Source organism: Chaetodon auriga, chromosome 1, assembly GCF_051107435.1.
Source record: "Chaetodon auriga isolate fChaAug3 chromosome 1, fChaAug3.hap1, whole genome shotgun sequence".
Classification (NCBI taxonomy): domain Eukaryota; kingdom Metazoa; phylum Chordata; class Actinopteri; order Chaetodontiformes; family Chaetodontidae; genus Chaetodon; species Chaetodon auriga.
Genome location: NC_135074.1, coordinates 30,108,825 through 30,129,216, shown reverse-complemented (window position 1 = coordinate 30,129,216; position 20,392 = coordinate 30,108,825). Strand labels below are relative to the sequence as shown.

The window sequence follows — 20,392 nt, the reverse complement described above, 5'->3', positions numbered from 1 at the left end:
GATGAGTATTTCCCAAGCACTCACTCATCAACTCGGAGGTGAAGCTGCGTCCTGAAAACATGGCGAGCTTGTGGAGAACGTTAAAATCTTCCTCGTCAGACGCTCGTTTATTCTTTCCAAAGCGCCGCTTCCTGAAGACACCTGAGCTCAGAACATTTCAATGCTGGGAAATGGAAATTCTTCGCCCCCCCTCTGAAAAAATAATCCACATTTAACAAACTCCTTCTCCTCCAGATGCCTTGTTAATTATTCCCGCCCTCTGAATAATTGAGGAGCTCGTAAGCATGAATCATTCAACGCCGCCGCCTGCATCCACACGCGTGGATATTCTGACACGAGCTGCGAGGAAGCGGCGAGCAGAACGCGGCCTTCACACGTTTAACACCGTCCCGGTTTTTATTAATGAACTCCTTGAGAGTCGCCCGTGTTTTCTTTGTGCGGCGGAGCTGTGCTGTGAATGTGGGAGTATTCTGATTTCACAGGACGCGCACGGCGAACATCAGCTCGTGGCGGATCGGCCCGGCCGAGCTGCCCAGGTGATAATTAAACGGGACTTTTAACGGTAGCTTTGCCGCTCGTGTGACTCCATTTTCAGCAGTGGCCGGACAGAAAGGGACCGATGAGCGAGCAAAAGCTTGTTTACACAAGCAGCAGCGGGGACGATGAAAACCCTCAGATGATTATGTGGTTGTGTGACTTTCAGGCTGAACTGTGGACATTTCTGAGACCCTCGTGCAGCGAAGTGTCTCCTCCAGCATCAAAGATCTCAGACAGAAAAACTCAATGTTCCTCCCGCTCAAGCGTCTGCTTCATGTTTTGCTGTCGGGACGACGGAGCTCCGCTGCGTTTCCACTCCCTCCACTTATTTTCTCATTTTGCTAAATATTTTCATCGCAGCCACAAGTGGCGCTCATTTGTCTCGGTTTGGGGGAAACCAGGAGGACAATATTGAATTTAATGTCTGAGCTCAAACATTTGTTTTTACTCTTTTATCGCAGCCGTTCCCAGAGTAGCAGCAGCCGCAGAGTCAAAAGGTTTTGGCTGTTACTGTTTTACTGTAATTGTCACAGTATTTTATTAGCTTGTGGTGCAGCTCCAACCTGAAGTCAAACTCGGTCGCGGGTCTGCTCTTGTTTGTGGTCGTCTGGGTTTAAAGCAAAGTGTCTCCAGATGACAGATGATCCACTTTTAGGAACTCGAACATGTTTCGGCTTTTGATATCTAACCTTTGTCTGGTCTGTGCTGCTTGCTGCTCTGATTTCCCACAGATATTTATGATCTCGTCATAATACTCGATGACTGTTTGGGTGATTGTATTGGATGGATTTGTTAGAAAGTTTGGCGGGATGAGTCTGAGAGGGATGAGCTATACGGACTATTTAATCATGTTTCCCTCATCAGCATAACAAACGTTAGGTTAACCTTCCAGCTGTTGTCACGTGGGCTGAAAGTGATGTTGGGACGAATACGTCAAGAGCAAAATAACCTCCTTCCTCAACCAGAAACCAGCTAATAATCAGCCGAATAATCAGCTTAAAACGAAGCAGCAGTTCAATCTGTTGATGTTCCACGATCAGACTTTTTGGGAGCTGAAAACGCCTCAAAAGCCTGAAAAGCTGTGACTATTAATCAGTTATGCATCGCAAAAAAAAAAGCTCTTCTAATTAATAGTGCGGCCTCGTGTTTTCCTCCCTTACGGTTTGTGGAGGAGCAGCCGTCCGGCTTCGGCTCTCGTGAGAACAAAGCGGCGGTTCCATCTCGTGGCCTTTTGTTTCTGTCCGCCCGCCGCTGCTCGCCGCCAGGAGTGGAGGGGCTTTTGTAACAGGAGAACCCTTGATTAAGTTCCCTCTCCACCCCTGACCTGCTGCTGGAGCCCGGCGGGTAGCGGTGGAGTTGGTGGTGTTGTGGGGGGGGGGGGTTAAGTGACAGTTGACATTGGACAGGTCTGCTGTTTCGGAGATTGAAGCTCTTTTGATGTCTTTGAGATTTTGGCCTCGGAGCCTCGACGCCTGGCATCGCGGGGCACAATCCGATGATGTCACCTCGCCGTTGACATGAAACGGCGGTAACGCTGCCCGAGCCTGGAACTTCTCAGCCTGACAAGCCCTCCGTTTGTGCAGTTTAAAGTGTGTTTGCCTTTACCAGCAATCAGTGTTGTGTTTATAGTACACGTGACTCGTTTCAGCAGTGTTTTCATTGGATTCATGGCGACTCTCTGCTGAACGAATCCCGCCTTCAGAAGCGGAGATACGTCATGAAATCTCTGCTGTGTTGTCACTCTGTCGGCGGGATGACCCCCGAACATTTTCCATCCGAAGCAGCTGTGAGGACTTTAGATTCACCTTGATGAAAAAGAGACGAGGGATGATTTTCATCAAGCTTTCATAATTCAGCTTCATGACGCGGCTGTTTGTGCATGCTGCACACAGTCCAAATAATCCTCACCTGAAGCACTGTGAGGAAATTTTACTTTTATTCTACGAGCTCTTTCCTCCGTTTAACAGAAGAAGCCTCACAGAGTGTCTAAACACCAGCAGCTGTGCAAGAACATGCAAAGAAAATCACGAGTCTGATGAGACGTTCGCTGCCAGCTTTACATGCTCAGACGCAGTTTTCTGTGGTGTTGGGGTTCAGCGCTCGATCCCAATTGTGTGAGAGTATCTTCTAAAAGCATGATTGTATTTTTGGTGAGTAGTTACACCTGGATGGAAGAAAATATGTCTGCAGGAAGCACTTGAGTAAAACACATCTGATAGCCGTCGCTCGATGCCTTAAAGTCTCTGTCCAGGTGAACGCTCCTCCACCAGTTTATTCCCCCAACGCTCGCCTGGTTGGTGTTTGGCCCCCGGGGTCCTCAGCCTCCCTCCCATCAGCCCTGCAGCCAGGTGGACTGTCAGCAGCACAATTAAAGGCTGTGCCGTAATGAAAGGGGCATTAGCAGAAGCAATTTATTTCCCAGCGCAGCGCCGGAAGGTTCCTCCGGTGCTGATATTCCAATGCGGGCTTTGTGTGCCTAACTCTGCCATTATGGGAGGGATGAGGAGGACGCACCCTGCCTGAACAAATGGAGTAAGGAGGGGCGGCGGCGGCGGTGGGGGCAGCAGTCACCATTCTTTAACATTAATTCTCATTTGGTTGTTTTTTACAGTGTGCTCGTGTTTCTTTGCATTTTTCTCCCCTCTCTGCGTTTGCACCCTGTTTGTGCTCTTGCCCTTTTTTCCTGTCGGGTTTTCTTGTTTGCTTGTTCTCGTCTCCCACCTTTGCCTCTCTCCCTGCTCCCTGGTGCACCCCCACCCCCACCGCCGCCACCCTCCTCTCCGTTATTCCTGTGTTCATTTTGTTCCTCTGAAGTTTATTGAATTAGCGCAGACGGCTGAAATGCAGAAGATAAGAGAGGCGCTCTCCCTGCTCCTCTCAGAGAAATGGTATTGCACCATGGATGAGTGAGCGGTGGGTGTGTGTGTGTGTGTGTGTGTGTGAGTGTGAGTGTGTTGGAGGGGGAGGGGAGCTGATGCAGAGGTTATAGACAGAGGAAATGGGGAGCATTGTGTTTTGATGTTTCTCCTGAAAGAGCGATAAAGACAGCGTGAGCTCAGCGGAACAACAGGAGCTATTTTGTCTCCGGCTCAGCTGTGATTATCTTTTAAATGTACCAGTCTTTTAGTGTAGTGGACGCAAACATAAAACCTTCTCCGACAGTCTTTGTTGGGAAGTTCGACAAGGAGGCGTTCAGGTGCAGACGTGCAGACTGTCAGCGCAGCCTGATGCATTTAAGCCACAGTGAAATTTCCTAATTTTGTAATTCTGCATTATGATATTTGGCGTTGACTATTAAACAGGTGGAAATAATCTGATCAATTCTTGAAGAAATGTTGTCAAATATTAAATGTTTACTGATGAATGCACAGGAAAGAATGATGGTATGTTGAGGTGTGTGAGTTCGTCGTGAGTGTAAGTTTGCAGCTGCACACACACACTCTGATAATCACTGCAGATAGAGTCCCATTGATCCCAGCCTTGTGTTCCTGATGGCCTGTAAACCAGCGAGTCTACGAGTCTTGATCCTGTTTTTCATGTATAGACAGGGCAGCTCTAGTTGATTAGCAGTCTATTTCCACATTTCCCCTTTGACCCCGGACCTTTTAGGTGGCCGCGGCCCCGCTGGTCGTCTTATTGACGAGAAATCATTAGCAGGTCGACTCCATTAACAACGGAGGAGCAGGAAGGAGGAGGAGGAGCTGGAGGCTAATCCTTGTGCAGCAGGTGGCAGCAGGTAGAGATCCTGACCGGTCTGTGATTGACATGTGTTTCTGTCTGAGACAAGTGGGCAGCTCAGAGGTCGTTGACCCCGTTAACCCTGCCAGGACTCGGGTGGGGAGGGGGGCCAGAATATTCAACCCAGTCTCAATATGCTGCGGTGCAAGCTTGGTGGGGATGGTTTTCCTGTTTCCCCATGAAGAAATGGGTTTCCCAGTTTGCTGTGGAAGCGCCTGACTGGTCCTGACCTCAGCCCCATTCAGACCCTTAGGGATGAACTGAAACGCGGCGCCCGAGCCAGGCATCATCAGCGGCTGACCGGGCTAATGCTCCTGTGGCTAAATGGGAGCAAATCCCTGCAGAAGAGAGGAGGAGCAGCAGATTAATGCCCGTAGTTTTAGAATGATGTATGGATGCAGCGTTCAGCCGTTCACATTCAGTCATCCATTATTCATGTGCTTCTGGCCATGTTGTAGAGCAGGGCTGCAACGAAGTGGTACCTGGAAATTGTTTGCAAAGGGGCGGACACTTGGCAGCTGATTGGATGGACCGTCTGTCAGTCACAGGCACAGTAGAGCAATGCATGAAGTTATCTGTTATAGTGGAGCATAGCAGACTTTAAGAGGAACAAACACTGACGTATGGTCAGAGCTCTTTAGCTGGACAGGTTTTTGGCCGCGCAGCCTGTTTTGGGCGACGTGAAGAGTCGGGGGTGGGAGCTCAGAACAAACTTGAGGACGTTTTGTAATCAATCACAGCGATTATGTGGCTTCCTTAAAGAGCTCGGGGAGACGGAGCGTGACATGAACGGCTACCTTCTTATCTGCTGCGAGTGAAGTGTCGCGTTTGAAGAAGCAAGCCCGGGCTGAACTTTGACCCCGTTGGCTTGTGTGTTTTCCAGAAGGCCACGGAGCCAAGTGCGCTCAGTCAAATTGAATATCCTCCTACAGACATGAGGGAGCACTCCCCCGTCCCTCCTCCTGCCTCTCCCATGCTGATTTATACTTCCCTCGCTGTTATTCTCCTCTATATGACACATGCAACCAATAACTGCACGGGATCGATCCCATTTTCCAGGATTTAGTTGTGTTCCACATGTAAGTTTTCTTGAGAGTCTTATATTAGCCGATATTATAAATGTAATGCTTTTTTGATATTACTGCAGACTCTGATGTAGATAATTACACCATAAAATGATATTGAGGGCTTCTTTTAATTCACATGAAAGCAGCGTAACATGTGGATCTGAAGCATTGTGTGATGCGAATAAACGGCAGTCTGAGATGTTAAAGCAGAGCAAGCAAAGAGAAAAAGAGCAAACTGGCTCGACATTCAGAGAGAAAACTCGTTCTGGCTCCCAAATAAGGAACGTCTTCTGTTATCTCTGTATTTCGTAATTAAGAGCAGCGTCTGGCTGGTGGCGGCTCAGTAAATACTGCACTTGATGATCAAAGTGAAAGTGAGCGTGCAGTTGCAGAAATGCATTCGTGCGATCCTGAAATGCAGGCAGATGAACGCGATTAAGCATCTTGGTTTTGAGCGGAGACCTGTAACGCTGCGGTGCTGCAGCAGCCGTAGGTGAGGAGAAGTTAATGCAGCGGGGTTTCTGCGGGATCACAGACGTTTCTTCATCCAGCAGATATTTCTGCAGCCACAGACTTCGGTTTTGTGTCAGCTCCAATGTCATGGCGGATTTGAGAGTGTGCTCCTGCCCTCCTCGAGCGCATTAGCATTTCTCCTCTCCCCCACTCTTTTCCCTCCACAGTCTTCCCTCTGATGTCACGCCGAAGCTCAGACATGTTAACACGAACCTCCTTGCTAACACAGCTCAGTCCGTCACTGGAGAATATTCTCTTACCTGCTGCTGGAGCACAAGGAGACTTTTTCATTTTCACTGTCTCCGTTTACAATAGATCAGAGGCTCTGTGCTGCGCTGCTGAACTCCTGAACTCCTGTATACATTACTAATGAACCTCTGGATTGTTATACAGTCATATGTTAACAGGAAGGACAGGGGCCCTCTCTCATTGTGTGTGTGTGTGTGTGTGTGTGTGTGTGTGTGTGTGCGCGCGTGTGTGTGAGACCTATGCAGCACTATCATGAAGGTTTCTTGGCCCGGACCTGCTTTAATTGATAGGGGCTGCTGGTATTTACTTACATTCTCAGGGTGGATTAAATCTCAAAGGGAAGGGGAGGAGAAGGAGGCTGTTTTTCTCCTGGCTTTGTTTAATATGCATGCTTGCATATGTGTGTGTATATATATATATATGTGTGTGTGTGTGTGTAGTCGGGTGTTCTGTCATCCCATGTGGTTCTGCATTCGTCCTTCCTCCATGACGAGAACTGTCGAATCCTGTAAAGCTGCATGACGTCCAGGCACCAACGGAGAACCAAATCTAATCACCAGCTACACCGGCCTGTGTGTGCTGCTCCGGTGGCTCACGTTAATGTGTGCGTGCGTACACGAGCGCAGAGGCATATTTACTGCGCACAGTCAATAGTAAATATCATTTTCTTTGGAGCTAGTTTTTCATTCCGTCCGGTGTGTTGAATATGGAGTCCGGGGCTGCTCGCTGGGCTCCGGCGTCTCTGAGCAAAGCTGAGATCTTCCAGCTGAAGCTGTGAAAGATGACGTACTGACTGCCCGCTGCAGACGAGAAAACACAAGCCACAGGCAGCAGACTCCTTCTGGCTGAACGCTACAGACACAGAGTCACACAAACAAACCGGGTTTACAAATTCAGTCTACAAACAGATGATTTCAGCGGTCTTTTCTAAACGTAAAAGGCTTTCGGAGCATTCGTTTTTAGCTGCATCAGTTTCTTATGTTGTGCTTGCTCAGGTGTTCAGACAAACAGCTCCTGTTGCTTGAGGTGCCAGTAAAATAATACAGTAAGATATGATCCAGGAAGTCCAATCTGAGGTGCAGATCCATTAGTTCTGAAGTTATGAGATGCCAAATGGCTGCACAGTGGTTAATAATATTTAAGAGGATTGTATTGCTCTGGACAGTCGTCCTGGAGGCGATCATCGCACAGTAAACACGAGAAATAAGGCGTTCACCTTACGTAATCTACCAGGATTTGTGCTTGCACGTATGTCATAGGCCAGTGCAGTTTTTCGTCGGATGATGTCACGTTGTGTTGCTGCAAAAAGTTAAACTTTTTAGCTGGACGATGCTGCATGTTTTTGCCTGAGCTGCCTGCGTTTGCTCCGTTCAGCAGCAGCGCCGTTGTCTGTCTGAAGCCAGCGTGTCTGAATCAGACCTCAAACAGCCTCTTCTTGCCCTGCAGCTTTCAATTCATCCAGTCGTGCAGAGGCAGAAGCGGCACTTGTGGACGACTCGAGATGCAGCAAGTCTGCAGACTGCAAACAGTGGTTAGACCGAGAGGAGAGCTGTGCGATTATGGTGCCGTTGGTCAGTTAGGTTTAGCTGCTGTTACTACTGAGGTATCGACCCCTTTAACGTCGCTGCTCGGATCAGGTCAGTGCTGTAAATCAGTGAGTGTGACTGAAATGATTTTTGCGATTTCAATTGGTTAATTGTTGTGACAGAAAAGGAAAAGTGATAAAAATGGCCTTCAGTTGCCAGATGAACTCATCTGAGCAGAGTTTATGGAGGGAGTATCAGCCAGTGCTCCTCAACGCCCTCATCGTGACACCAGACGAGGGAACATCTCCCTCCTCGAGTCTTTGACAGCGCTGGAGCCGTTCTGCAGACTCTCAGCCTTTGTCACCCGTTTGTTTATCACGACTGAGGATTTTATCCAAATCGCCGCCCCTGCTGCAGACTTCTGACCGCAGATAGTGGCTGCAGATGGTGGCTGGACTCCAGGCTGCGCACAGTGACTACACGCTGCAGATGGTCGCCAGCTTGTCCACCGTTGTCCTACAACCAACGAGACCTTGCAGATGACAGTTCAACTCCAGAACAGAACAACAACAGATCCCAGGCTGTTTGTGAGCGCCGCACAGTCTGGCTTCATGTGCGCTCCTTTCATTCGACAGCTCGTCCCTCTGGAGTTCACTTCCAGCGATTAGCGCGTCACGACGACCCCTGGTGTTCGTTACTTCTCTGTCATTGTTTGTGAAGCCTTCTCGTGTCTAATGTTCGGCTCAGCATGCCCTAGAAATGGAAAAACAGGAAAATTGCTTCCCAAATGAGAACTCCTCAAATGCAACGTCCCCCCCCATAACATTTCCTTTTGTGCCGAGGTGCCCATTTTCTCCGTCTCTGTTAATGACGTCGTCTCCCGTCTGAAACCTTTTGATTTCGTCGTCTTCTGCGGATGTTTTTATGCCATGTTTGTGCACACATGCAAGTTAACCCCGTGTGTGTGTGTGTGTGTGTGTGCTTGTCAGGTTGGAGATTGCAGCGTTGATTATGTGTCTGATGTTGTCGACAGAGTGACATCCCTTCTAATGAAATAATGGTCTAGTGGCAGAGTGCTGGAAGATTGCACATTGTAGACTTCAATTACAGACAAGATGATTTTTTTTCCCTCCTTTCAGTCAGAAAAAAGTACAGGTTTTTCTTCCTTTTTAACAGACGTGCTCACATCGAACAAAAAGGCTGAAGAAAAGGCTTTTTCCAGCCAGACTCGAGTCTAAGTGTTTTTTTCTTTAGATAATGGATAGAAAGGACATGGCATGCCTTAATTCACCGTCTCTTTAGCCAATCTGATGCCACAAAACAGCCATTGCCCTCCCTGTGTGCACAAATCAACCCGAGCGCTGGTTGTTTTTCCAGCCCGAGCCTCACATTTCTCACTGTTTTCTTCCGGATGCATTTCGCATTATTCCGCCGACCATGTAATTTATTTTGCACAACAAATGATCTTTTTAAGGTTCCAGTCTTCAGCTGCGTCCCTTCTGCTATCTGGTATGAAATTAGCATACATTTCCTAAAAATATGCTTCTGGATCGAGTGCACCTTTTTAAAACATCACAAAGAGGGAAAAGGGCACATTCTTTGAATTGCAGCTCTTTTTACAGGGAATAATGTTCAAAATTATAAAATGACTAAATGAAACCAAGGGCAGACGTCTTATGAATAAGTGGAAAATTTCATTGCTTCAAGATCGGTCGAGTCTTTTTTGTCTGTGATGAAAAGGAATCAAACATACTTGACTGATGACGGCGTCATGTGATGGGTAAGAAATCGGTTTCTTAGAGTTTATACGGCCCTTTTCAGACTGATAGCGTCAGGCTGCGGTGTGGCCCGTCTGGTAGAGATTATGAGGAAGTCACAGCTCAGGTGCTGAGGACATTTTTTAGATGTCCGCAAACGACTTCAAGGGCTGAAAATATTCACAAACCGTGTCAACAACTTGTGAAGTTGAGGGTAAACAACTGCAATTCCTGCTCCTCAGCAATAACATATATACTTTACAATCAGTTAATCTCTGCCTGCTTTACGTTTTCACAGTATCCGTCTGTAATCCGTAACCTGTGCCGTTGCAGTTTTCTTATATACTAACGTCGCTCAAACGTATGTGTTGTTAAAGGAGCGTTTCTGGGCAGGTGATTGACATATCAGAGCAAAACGAGCTGCAGCGCTGGTATGAAAACACGTCATTCAACACAATAAGACAGGTGTGAGTCACTGACGCTGCACACGTCTTCGCTTCGGGCTGCACAACAAACTGACCCGAGTTCAGCCAAACGAAGTCACTGACATTATAAATCTCGACCCGGCCATGCATGATTTACTTTTATTACAGTTTTTTTTTTTCCCAGTTTGGGTTTTGTAACCTTTATCGAAAGCGATGGCAACATTTGGGCGAGGGAGGGGGGACGCCACGCCACGGAGGCCCCCATCCAGACTCGAAGCCGCCCCTGTTGTGACTGTAGTCTGAATTTTTATCTGCAGGCTCCCAGGAAAGCCTGTGCATGTACATATTGTTGTATACTGTGTTACATATTTTTATTATCTGCTGTGAAAAACACTGTAACCATGTGCAATTTTCAGTTTATTACCTAGTAGCCATATTATGTTTGTATAGAATGTCTATGTTGTATTTCTTATTCCATTTTATGTTCCTGCGGCCTGTGACACCCTCGCTCATCTTAATTAATTAATAAAGAGTTATCTTATCTTATTGGAGGTTTTTTAATAAATAAATAGTCAAATTCACATATAATTAAACTGCGAGCAGCAGCTGACTTGAATTCTTTGCCATCTTTGCCAGATGATGATTAATCAAAATAAGTATGTGAGAATTAAGAGGCACCACTGATGGAGTATGAACGTAAAGTTTAGTCCTCGTCGTCCAGCCCCGCTCTCAACAGTCTCTCTGTCTCTGTCTCTTCAGGGTGGACCCCATTCCTTATGACACTCCCAAGCCAGCAGGACACACCAGGTTTGTGTGTGTGTCAGACACACACTCGCGTACAGACGGCATCCAGATGCCCTACGGCGACGTGCTGCTTCACATGGGTGACTTCACCGAGCTGGGCCTGCCCTCCGAGGTCAAGAAGTTCAACGACTGGCTAGGTACTAAGCCGCTTAAGACGCACATTCGCCCGCACGCCGCTGGACGCACGCATTGTTTTCACACTGGCGCAGGCTTTCGTGAGCCGGGGGGACGGGCCGAGGCACGAGACGTGTCGCACGCATAAGCAGTAACTGGACCACACAGTGATTCCCCCCAGCCCTCCCCCGCTGACCCCACAACTGCTGTGCTAAAGTGTCCAGTTTAACCCCTCTGACCTAACACCCTGGCTCAGTTAACCTTTGACCCCTCCCTCTGGCCCCATGCTGTGGGTGGGAGCGCTCGACTCTTTGTTTGTGTGTGTGTGTGTGTGTGTGTGTGTGTGTGTGTGTGTGTGTGTGTGTGTGTGTGTCCCAGCAGCCTGTGTTTCACTTCTGGCCCCTCCAGGCGAGAGCTGAAGTGACTCTGCAGCATTTCTGTCCCTCTCATGTATTCATGTTTCACACACACGCTCCAAAACACACACACACACACACACACACCCAGCCTGACGTTCCCTTTCACCAAGTGCATGAATCAATAAGTGCCACCCACCACACTGGCCTGCGACGCTTGAAAACATGTCAGTTCTTTTGTCTCTGTCCCAGCCCTCAACAGACGCCACAAAACAACCTTTAACGGTGTGAGCGCGGCGTCTAAAGCGCGTTCTGAAAACCGTCTGAAAGACTGAATGCAGGGCAAATTTTAGCGCCATTGCAACTGCATGGAAAGCAAATTGAAAGACGCAAGTGGACAAATGCGCCCTGGGAGGCGTGAATGGAGGCGAAGACACGTCTGCATGAGTTGAAAATGTTTGCGCGTATCCCGAAGCCTCAGGACTTCAGACGGAGACGAGAGTGAAAAGGACGCCGGAGTTCCTCGTCAGTGTTGTGCTGAGCTGTCACACACGGTCGCTGTTCATGATGTTAGCTCGTCCCTCCTCATGTCTCTCAGTGGTTGATGGGGGCGAATAAACAGGGAGTGCAAAGACAATCCAGCGGCTGAGGTTAAAGTTGTGTTTTCTTTGAACACACCTCTGCGCTTTGCACAAAGTGGATGAAGACGCCACAAGAAACAGGAAGCGGTTCAATGTTGGAAAGGCATTGAGGGAGCTGAAGATTGGCAGCGGTGTTTTCCCTCAAAATCCAGCTTCAGGTCCCGACTCGGGGCACACTGTCTCATTTAACCACGTTGAAAACTATGTTAGATTAAACGATGAATAATTACAATAGAGAAAACAGCTGATTTCAGTAGTCTGACCTATTTTTATTGTTCGAGTCAGAACTAACAAACCCCCTCAGGTTAAAGCAGCGCTGCTCTCAGAATCTGTGTTTTGCCTATGAAACGTTCGCCCCCTGTAGAGCTGAAAGGTGGCTGTCAGAGTCCTGCCTCTCCACAGACCACAGCAGCTGCAGCCGGCCTGGATTCACGGCAGCTACGGCGGATTCATCCAGTTTTATAGAAACTTCCCAAAGCACAGTCATGACTGTCCGTCCTCATGCTCAGTACAGCCAGCTTTAAGCTAAAACACCTCAGTCCTCCTGCACAGCCGTGCCAAACCCTGCTCTTCCTCTTCCTTCCTTCTTTGCTCTTCCTCTCTGGAGCGCGTTTGCAAAGTGCCGGCATGGCGTGAATGGAAGAAACAATATGTTTAAGAGCTTGATCCCGGCCTGTTAACGCAGTAACGGACGAACGTGGGAGGTATTGGAGCGTCTGATCGCTGCTGCTGTAGCCTGATGCAGTTTTGCTGTGTATTTGCAATGATTCAACAAACAGTCGCTTTATATGGATTTAAACACACTGTCAGCCTTTAAATCTTGAAGTTTCAGGTCAGCCGCAGTAAGTGAACCCACTTTTCTAGGCTGTACTGCCAGGTGCTGTGCCCTAATTCTCCACACACACACATAAAGGGTAATAAGTCCACACACATGCATGCATGCCCCCATTTCTTCCCCCTCTTTTCTGCAGCGTCACCGCGAACGCAGCACCTGGCAGCAGCAGGAGGACACACTGGTCAGCTTTTCCTTCAAACTCCTCCATCCATCAACACGGACAGCTGCATCAAGTGTGTGTGTTTGCGAGCGTGTGTTTGTACTTTGTTAAGCCGGGGTGAAAACAGCGATATCGGCCGTAATGGGGAATCGATGCAGAGCAAAGTGGAAAATGGCTCGGTGTAGCTGGGAGCGCCCTGCCTGTTAATGTCCTGTTGAAGGTTGTGAGTGTGGAGCCAACACCTGGTTATCAAACTGTGGGTGGAGGGGAAGAAATTAACTAAAATACTACAAACAAAAAAGATTTTCGATATGAAGTTTGGGTATTAAAGCTGTAATTTCACCAGATTTTAAGGATAAAGAGCATATAGAGACTAAATGGACTTACAGATTTTAGGAATTTAAACTGGTCTGTCCTGGCTTCAGATATCCATATTGATGAAATTATAGTAAAGTATAAAATACCATCTTTCATTTCAGCCAGCTCTCAGCAGTCTGCAGGTACGGCATGTTGTGGATTTTGCAGTGTAGGAGTGAGCTTTACATGCAGAACGGGCTCCAATAAAGAAAAGCCAAGTTCACATGAAAGGTCCATCTTCCCTCCAAGGCCATTTTTTGTCTGCTGATGAAGGCAGAGGGAGACTCAGAAAGGAAGAGACTGAGTCAGACATGGAGGAGGTCAGGAGTCGGCCACGAGATGAAAATCACATGGGAAAGTGACATTTTGAAGGCATATTAGTTCAGTAATTGATGCTGCGCGTTGATTCTTTTCTGGTTGGAATATGAGGGATGACTCACTCTCGCTTTCCAAACAGTCGAAACTTTGTGCTGGATGAGGCTGCTATTGGAGAGTTAAAGCTTCTGTAAACTGAGCGGTGTGTTTGTGCCGCCTCTCAGACTCTGGAGGAGGCAGCAGTTTGTCCGGGCCATCGACTGATGTTTGGCCTGTTGAGGGAAATCATTGGAGATCGATGCAGAGGAACGAGCTTTCCCTGACCCAGCGTGTCTGATGGTTGCGCTCCGGCTCTGATCTGCTGCTTTAAGCTGCTCCCAGAGGCCTCGGCGGCTTCTGCGTGTTTGTGTCTGAGCTCAGATGTGAAACGTCTGTAGATACAGGAGTTTATTATATGTGTTCAGCAGTGAAAACTTCCTCTTTTGCATCACTGGAGGTGGGTTTTAAACATCCTTCATTCGTTTTCTGTTTGTCGAGCAAGCTGTAAACAGTATTTACTGTACATATTGTTACCTTATGAAGTCAGCAAATAGTCCAAGAGCTCATAGGAGGTTCACACAATAATCCACCAATCAGCTGTCAGAACCACTAGACGACGCTTTGCATCGTTGCAGGCTAATCGTTTGTCTGTGGCTTTAGCACGGTGCAGTATTTAATCAGTAGCATTAATTGCACAAATATTCTAAATTTGATTTTATAACTGAATTGGAAAAAAATAAAAAAGACATTCAATTGAGGAAATTAATATTTGATTGAGGAAAAAAGCAGCTCCACCTGGCGGCTCTTGGATCTCTTTGGTCATAATGTCTGCTGAAAATACTTCCTTAATCACTCAATGCGCTGGTTTCCCTTGCTGCTCTCTCTCCATTTGTGCAATTAAGGGTTTATTTTGGAGGTAGTGATGCTTTCTGCAGCAGCAAAAGACAAACCAAGAAGGTTTTGTTGAGGTTTATTTTGTTTCTGTCGTGTTTGAATGACGTGTGTTCAGCCGTGATAAAATGACTGTTTCTGTAAATGGAGTTTGGTGGCTTTGGTCAGAGCGATGTGGCGGCTGTTTCTGGCTAAACAAGAGGGACATTACTCTTTAACTAAAAGGTCTGTCTCTGTAGGGGTCCTTTCCATAATGTTGTCAAACACTTAGAATATCAATCTGAGCCTGTCAACAGCAAAAACAAACACTTTTAGTGGACGTGCATTGACGGCGCAAACGCCCCGAGGGATGAACCTTGCAGCCCATTTGGCGGCTGCCGGCTGCAGCACTCAGGCTCAATACTGGACCAGTTTAAAAAAAATGTTGCCCCCATTTGTCACTTAGACACTAAAACATGGGAAAATAGTGTCCTTAGTACAAATAATTTTTGACTGATTGATTAAAAATGAAATGTAGGTCGAGCTGATGCAAGCAAATAATTCAGCAACACGTTACAGGACGTTATTTTAGTTCTACCCTCGTATGGGCATAATGTGCAAAATAGACATTTGAATGGTTTGAACCTGTGTGTTTATTTAGAGGGAATAAGCAGCCATTATTTTTGGCCAATCTTAGCAGCCCTAGTGGTCATGCATGCAGCAGATATGCAGCTGGGGGCGCTGTGGGTAGTTGTTGATAGTCATAGTTGTCATGCGTGACGTAAACACGGTGCAGTGTGGAGCGCTAAAGCAGCAGAAATGCAGCAGGAGTAAGACTTAGAGAGAAACATGGCTGTACGTCACAATGCTGGACTCCAACTTGCAGCGTGGGAATACTGTGTCAGAGCAGACGGACTTGTTTGAACGTCATATTCAACGTTATGCCGCGTTAAATACTCTGGATTTAACGCATTTAGACAAGGAGAGACTAGCTATTCCTGCAGTCTGCATCTGCTGAGGGTTTAGACCAATCAGATCACAGCCTCTCAGAGCCAATCGAGGACTCTGCTGTTCCCCCACCCCCCCAGTTGGCTACTTTTTGGGACTGGTTGATGACGACTAAAATGCAGCAGTCCTAAACCAGTTCGCTAATGGTTCAGGCCAAAATGACCCAGTTTCTGCTTGAGAAGTTGTCGGTCACCTTCGTCTTATGTGATAATAAACTTGAATATCCTTGGGTTGACCGTTCACTTTTGGTTGGACGAAACAATTGACGGATTAATCCAGAAAATGATTGTTGATTGATTGATTAGCTCCTGCAGGAAATATCTGGATTTTTAGCTCAACGCTCCAGAATGTTCAGCAGCCAGTCGCCGACTTTGTCTGCTGTTTGCTGCAGAACGAGAAGTCTACAGCGAGTCCTCAAGGATTCATTTGAGGAGACGTGACCTGTTTAATTTAAGGAAATTCAATGTTGAAAATGTTTTTTTTAATGACACTCCTGCTCACCCTGTTTGGAAGGAGTGTCTTTGTGTTACTGCACAGTGAAAACTCTGCATGCAGGTGTGTTTCTGTCTCCGTACGTCCTGCACAAATGTAAGCGTGCCTCCTCGAGTGGGATGACAAAACATTTCTCCGCACACATTGTTCTGGCTCCTCGCAGAGATTTCGGTTTGATTCTCCTCCTGTCTTTCATACCCCCTGTTTGTGGGCGAAGAGGAAAAGATAAATCTGGGCGTATCGCTCCACCAGCCCTCTGTAAGATGTATCACGGTGGCAATAAAAAGCAGTAGAAATTCCCAGTAGAGTAATGGAGATGGAGTTGTTTGATGGTAATTATGTTTTTTCCCACCTTTTCCCTGCCAGGATGATTCACTTTGGTGTGTGTGTGTGTGTGTGTGTGTGTGTGTGTGTGTGTGTGTGTGTGTGTAAATGGATGTGTGATCCAGTTAGAGTGCTAGGGGACTGAGAGACTGCACTCTCATATAAGGTTAGACTGGAATTTATGATCCTGAGACGCGACAAGAGCTAATTTACAGTAGCGGGAATGAAACCTATTGACCGGGGAACCATGATTCTTTCATTTTCAGCATTAGGGAACACACACACACACACTCTCTTTTGCGTGCACACACGCGCTTTAGACGGATGCGGGGGGGATTTTTTTTTTTTTTTTATTTATCTGCAGCGTATCCTGACTGAATTTCTGTTTTATTCAGTTTCTATTAGTTTCATTTCCAATTCTGAACTTCGGCGCTGCGAAATTGAGCCGCTCACATCTTTTCTTTCACTCACTGTCGAGAGTCAACAGCTTTTTTATTCAACAAATACATTTTACTGGATTCTTTATCGAACGTTTGATTCAGTTTGCCCTCTCGGCATTGTAACCTTTTGCCACTCCTGGCCGGAGAAATGCGGAGCAGCGGGACAGAAAGCAGGAGGAGCTCCACAGAAGGGGTCCAGCCCAGCTAACAGTCCAGCTCAGTGCTGTAGGTGGATGCAGGCGTCTCACGTGTAAACAGTGCAGCCTGTAGACGATTTCACTTTGCTGCTGCTGTATTTCAACGTTTATCAAAATGTGTCTTCCAGACCTCCAAACTTTGCAACCAGTATTTGGTCCATGCAGTACTGTAAATACCGTAAAGCAGCATTTAACATTACGCCATCCACACAAAATGACAGTATGTTAATAAATGAACTTTAGCCATCAGGATGAATTAATTAGCACATCGCTCAGTCGTCACTCGCGTCACTGCCAGCTTCCAAAACAGACCAACGCCGACCAAACACGAAAACCAAACCACACGGTTTCATAAAGCCGAGCTGGAGCAATTCATGCTGCTGATTGACAGAAAACTAATTGAGGAATATTTTCATAATTGATTAATCATTTAAGACATCTTTCGAGCAGAAACACCAAACTTTTATAGTTCCAGTTTATGTGATGATTTAATGCTTTTTTATTAGTTGAAAGTGAAGAAAATGTGGCGTTTTTCTCCGTATTCTGACATTTTATAGACCAAACGACTGATAGATTAATTGAGGAAGTGATCTGCATATTAAGCAATCATGAAAATAAGCGTTAGATGCAGCCCTGTCATAAATTATATTGCCTGGGTTCAGGGTGCTGTAACTGGGGGAGGAGGTGCTGCAGCCCCCTCAGCGCCCGCGCTTCCCGTGGCTCAGCTAGCTCTGCACATAAATTATCCTGCAACGAACCTACAGAGGCTAAAAGAGACAGAAAGGAAGGAAGACTGGAACAAGATCAACAGGAAGCCCCAGCAGAATCCAGGAGAGGGAGAAGAGAAATATAGAGAGAATGGAGAGGTGATGAAGGCCAGACCCTTTCGCTGAGTGCTCAATCGGCTGGAATAAAGTAGGAAGTCAGTTCCTTGATGGCGAAGGGGAACCGGGACAAATCACCCCGACAGAGGAGAGCGAAAAGGGCACAGCAGAAGTTGAAAGATGAGGGGATGAGAATCGTAATAGATGTTCTTCTCCATTTAGTTCAGGTTCATGCTTTTCCCAGCCGCCCGGCGTCAGCAGAGATGGACGGCGGTCCGCGAGGGTCAAGCAGAGCCGTCAGCTGCGGCTCCAACCCCTCTGACTGTCTGAATTGAGGGTATTTTTCCCCTCCACTTATCCGAGCTTTCTTTCCAGCCCTGATCTGTGCTCAGGGTTAGGTATACAGGGAGCTGCTGAGGGAGTGTATGCTCCATGTACAAAACATTAGGACAGCCTGCTGTTTCTGTAGAAATACACCGAGCGGCCAGAAAGAACAAACCCTGTGTGATTTCATAAAATACTGCTGCACAGTCCGGAGGAAACGTGTGCTGTGTGTGAAGACTTGTTCAGCGTGAAGAATTATTTCGGTGTACGCTCAGTAATACACTGATACGTGTGCCGACAGCGTGCAGTAAAATATGTGCAAATATAGATTCAGAGATGGTTTCATCAAACAACTGATTTGAATGTTTGTGTACCTTCTGCAGCAGCCTGGATTTTATAGGAAAGATAAAATAGATTACAGCTGAGTTGCGATGTTGCGTCTGTGCGACATCGCTGTGCTGAGCAGCCTCAAACCATTCAGCTCAGCGTATTGGAGCTTAGCACGTGTGCGCACCTGTACACCTGGGGCTCACCACCCTCTCCCTGCTTCTTGTCTCTTCCAGGTGGCCTCCCGTACGAGTTTAAGGTGGTGATCGCCGGGAACCACGAGCTGACCTTCGATAAGGACTTTATGGCCGAGCTGGTGAAGCAGGATTACTACCGATTCCCCTCAGTCTCCAAACTCAAACCGGAGGACTTTGACAATGTCCAGTCGCTGCTCACAAACTGTGTGTACCTGCAGGACTCGGACGTCACCATAAAGGGATTCCGGATATACGGGGCGCCGTGGTAAGAGCACTGCAGCTTTCCCTCTTTCACCCTAAACTACTCTCATCACTTTCTGTCCCTCGTAAGCGCTGAGTCACATTTCTGTCTCGTTGTGTTGTGGATCCCCGAGGTGAAGGTGTGTCTGGCTGTTTTCCAGCCCCCGTCCCTGCGGTAACTCTGTACTCTGCTGTACCCTCTCAGCGAGGGGGCCTCACCTCCGCGCACGGTGCCATTCCCAGCTTGCACATTCCTTTATGAGCTCAGGAGCTTCGCCTGCTCCCCGGGCTTACGTTACACCTGTGTTTTGACACAGGGTTAAGTGATACGCGTGTTACCGGGACGCTCTGTCAATAGGCTCTCAGGTGTGGAAAGAAAGCAGGGGTGGAGGGCGTGTTTGGTCGAGGGACGGTGGGAGCAGCATGTATTCGAACAGAAGCAGGTGGGAGTGTTGTTAAAGCGAGAAGTGTCTGCAGAGAAAGTTCTCGTGGACACGGTGGAAGAAAACTCCTGATATCTGTGCAGCATTCATGGATGTATACGTTCTCATGCGGTTTTATGTAGAAACGGCAGAATTTCACACAATGTAATGTCAGAAATGGTTTTAAAATTCATTCCTGGGGTTAACTGTCGGCACCTTCAAGCAAGAAACAGCAGTTTTGTGGTTTTATTTAAAGAAACTGTTTGGGAGAAGGTGCTTTGTAGAGATGTGATTTTATAGGCAAAATGAACATCCAGTTGTTTTTTTACACTCATTTCACACAAAAATGGAAAAAACGCAGGTGCACAACAGTGTTTACAGCTGCCTGTTTTACTTCAGAGGCGATGAAAGTTGCATCTTGCAGAAAGGCGGAAGATGAAATGTGCACAGACTCGAATACGAGACGCACAAAACGTATTAAAACACATGAAACTAGTGGGATAAACACCAGCGTGTCAAAAGTTTAGCACACAAAATCACATGTAGTATCACTTGAAACCTGCAGTGCATCCAGTCATCAGTGGTTAAAACATCACTGCTGCAATGTGCAGTACAGTAAGTAATACTGCAGTACAGTAAGTAATACTGCAGTACTGCTTCCTGAAAGTAGGGCTGAACAGTTAGAAATATTCTAACTACTGTTGCAAATATTAAAGTAACTCCTCTTGTTAGCAAAGGTAAAATAAGCATATTTTTCCAGTCTGAATAACCAAATTTCTATAAGCCTGTGATCAAATTTAGAATGGATTATTCCACATTGATGGACTGACTATTCTTTTAAATGACTAATAACTTAAACATCATTATTAACTGACACAAAAATCTCTGAAATCCTGAACTTGTTCTGCAGCGACGCTGACAGTTTTCTGGTGCAGCGATCCTTTATTCTCGTCTGTGTGATTCCTCTCTTTGACCCCCCCCCCCCGTTCAGTCTGAGTCTGAACCGCCGTCGTCACTTTTACGGCCTGACCTCGGCTCGCCTGCGCTGCGGCTGCGTGTTTTCTGGCTCGACAGTCGAGGCTGGAACTTCTTCCGTTCTGCTGCGGCCGCCTCTTCTCTCACTCTCACAACTCCGGACTTAAAATAACTATTGAGGTCACACCTTCATCCTTCGGCGGCTATAATTAGCAGGTTTGCCGGCCGGCTTCAGAAGTGGCGGAGGACGGTGTCGGGGCCAGATCCCAGCATTCCTCAGACATCACAGCAGCAGGAAGAAGAGATTACCCTCTCTGTT

The 20,392-nt window shown here is 47.1% G+C and overlaps 1 protein-coding gene across 2 annotated transcripts in view; it reads left to right on the top strand.

Annotated features, from left to right (window-relative positions):
- mpped2a (metallophosphoesterase domain containing 2a) overlaps window positions 1-20,392 on the top strand; it is a 59,052-nt gene that overhangs the window by 9,172 nt on the left and 29,488 nt on the right. For both annotated transcript variants that reach the window (XM_076733899.1, XM_076733909.1), the window contains exons 3-4: window positions 10,572-10,753; window positions 18,476-18,701. In XM_076733899.1, coding sequence (XP_076590014.1) covers window positions 10,572-10,753; window positions 18,476-18,701 — 408 coding nt within the window. The remainder of the gene's footprint in view (window positions 1-10,571; window positions 10,754-18,475; window positions 18,702-20,392) is intronic.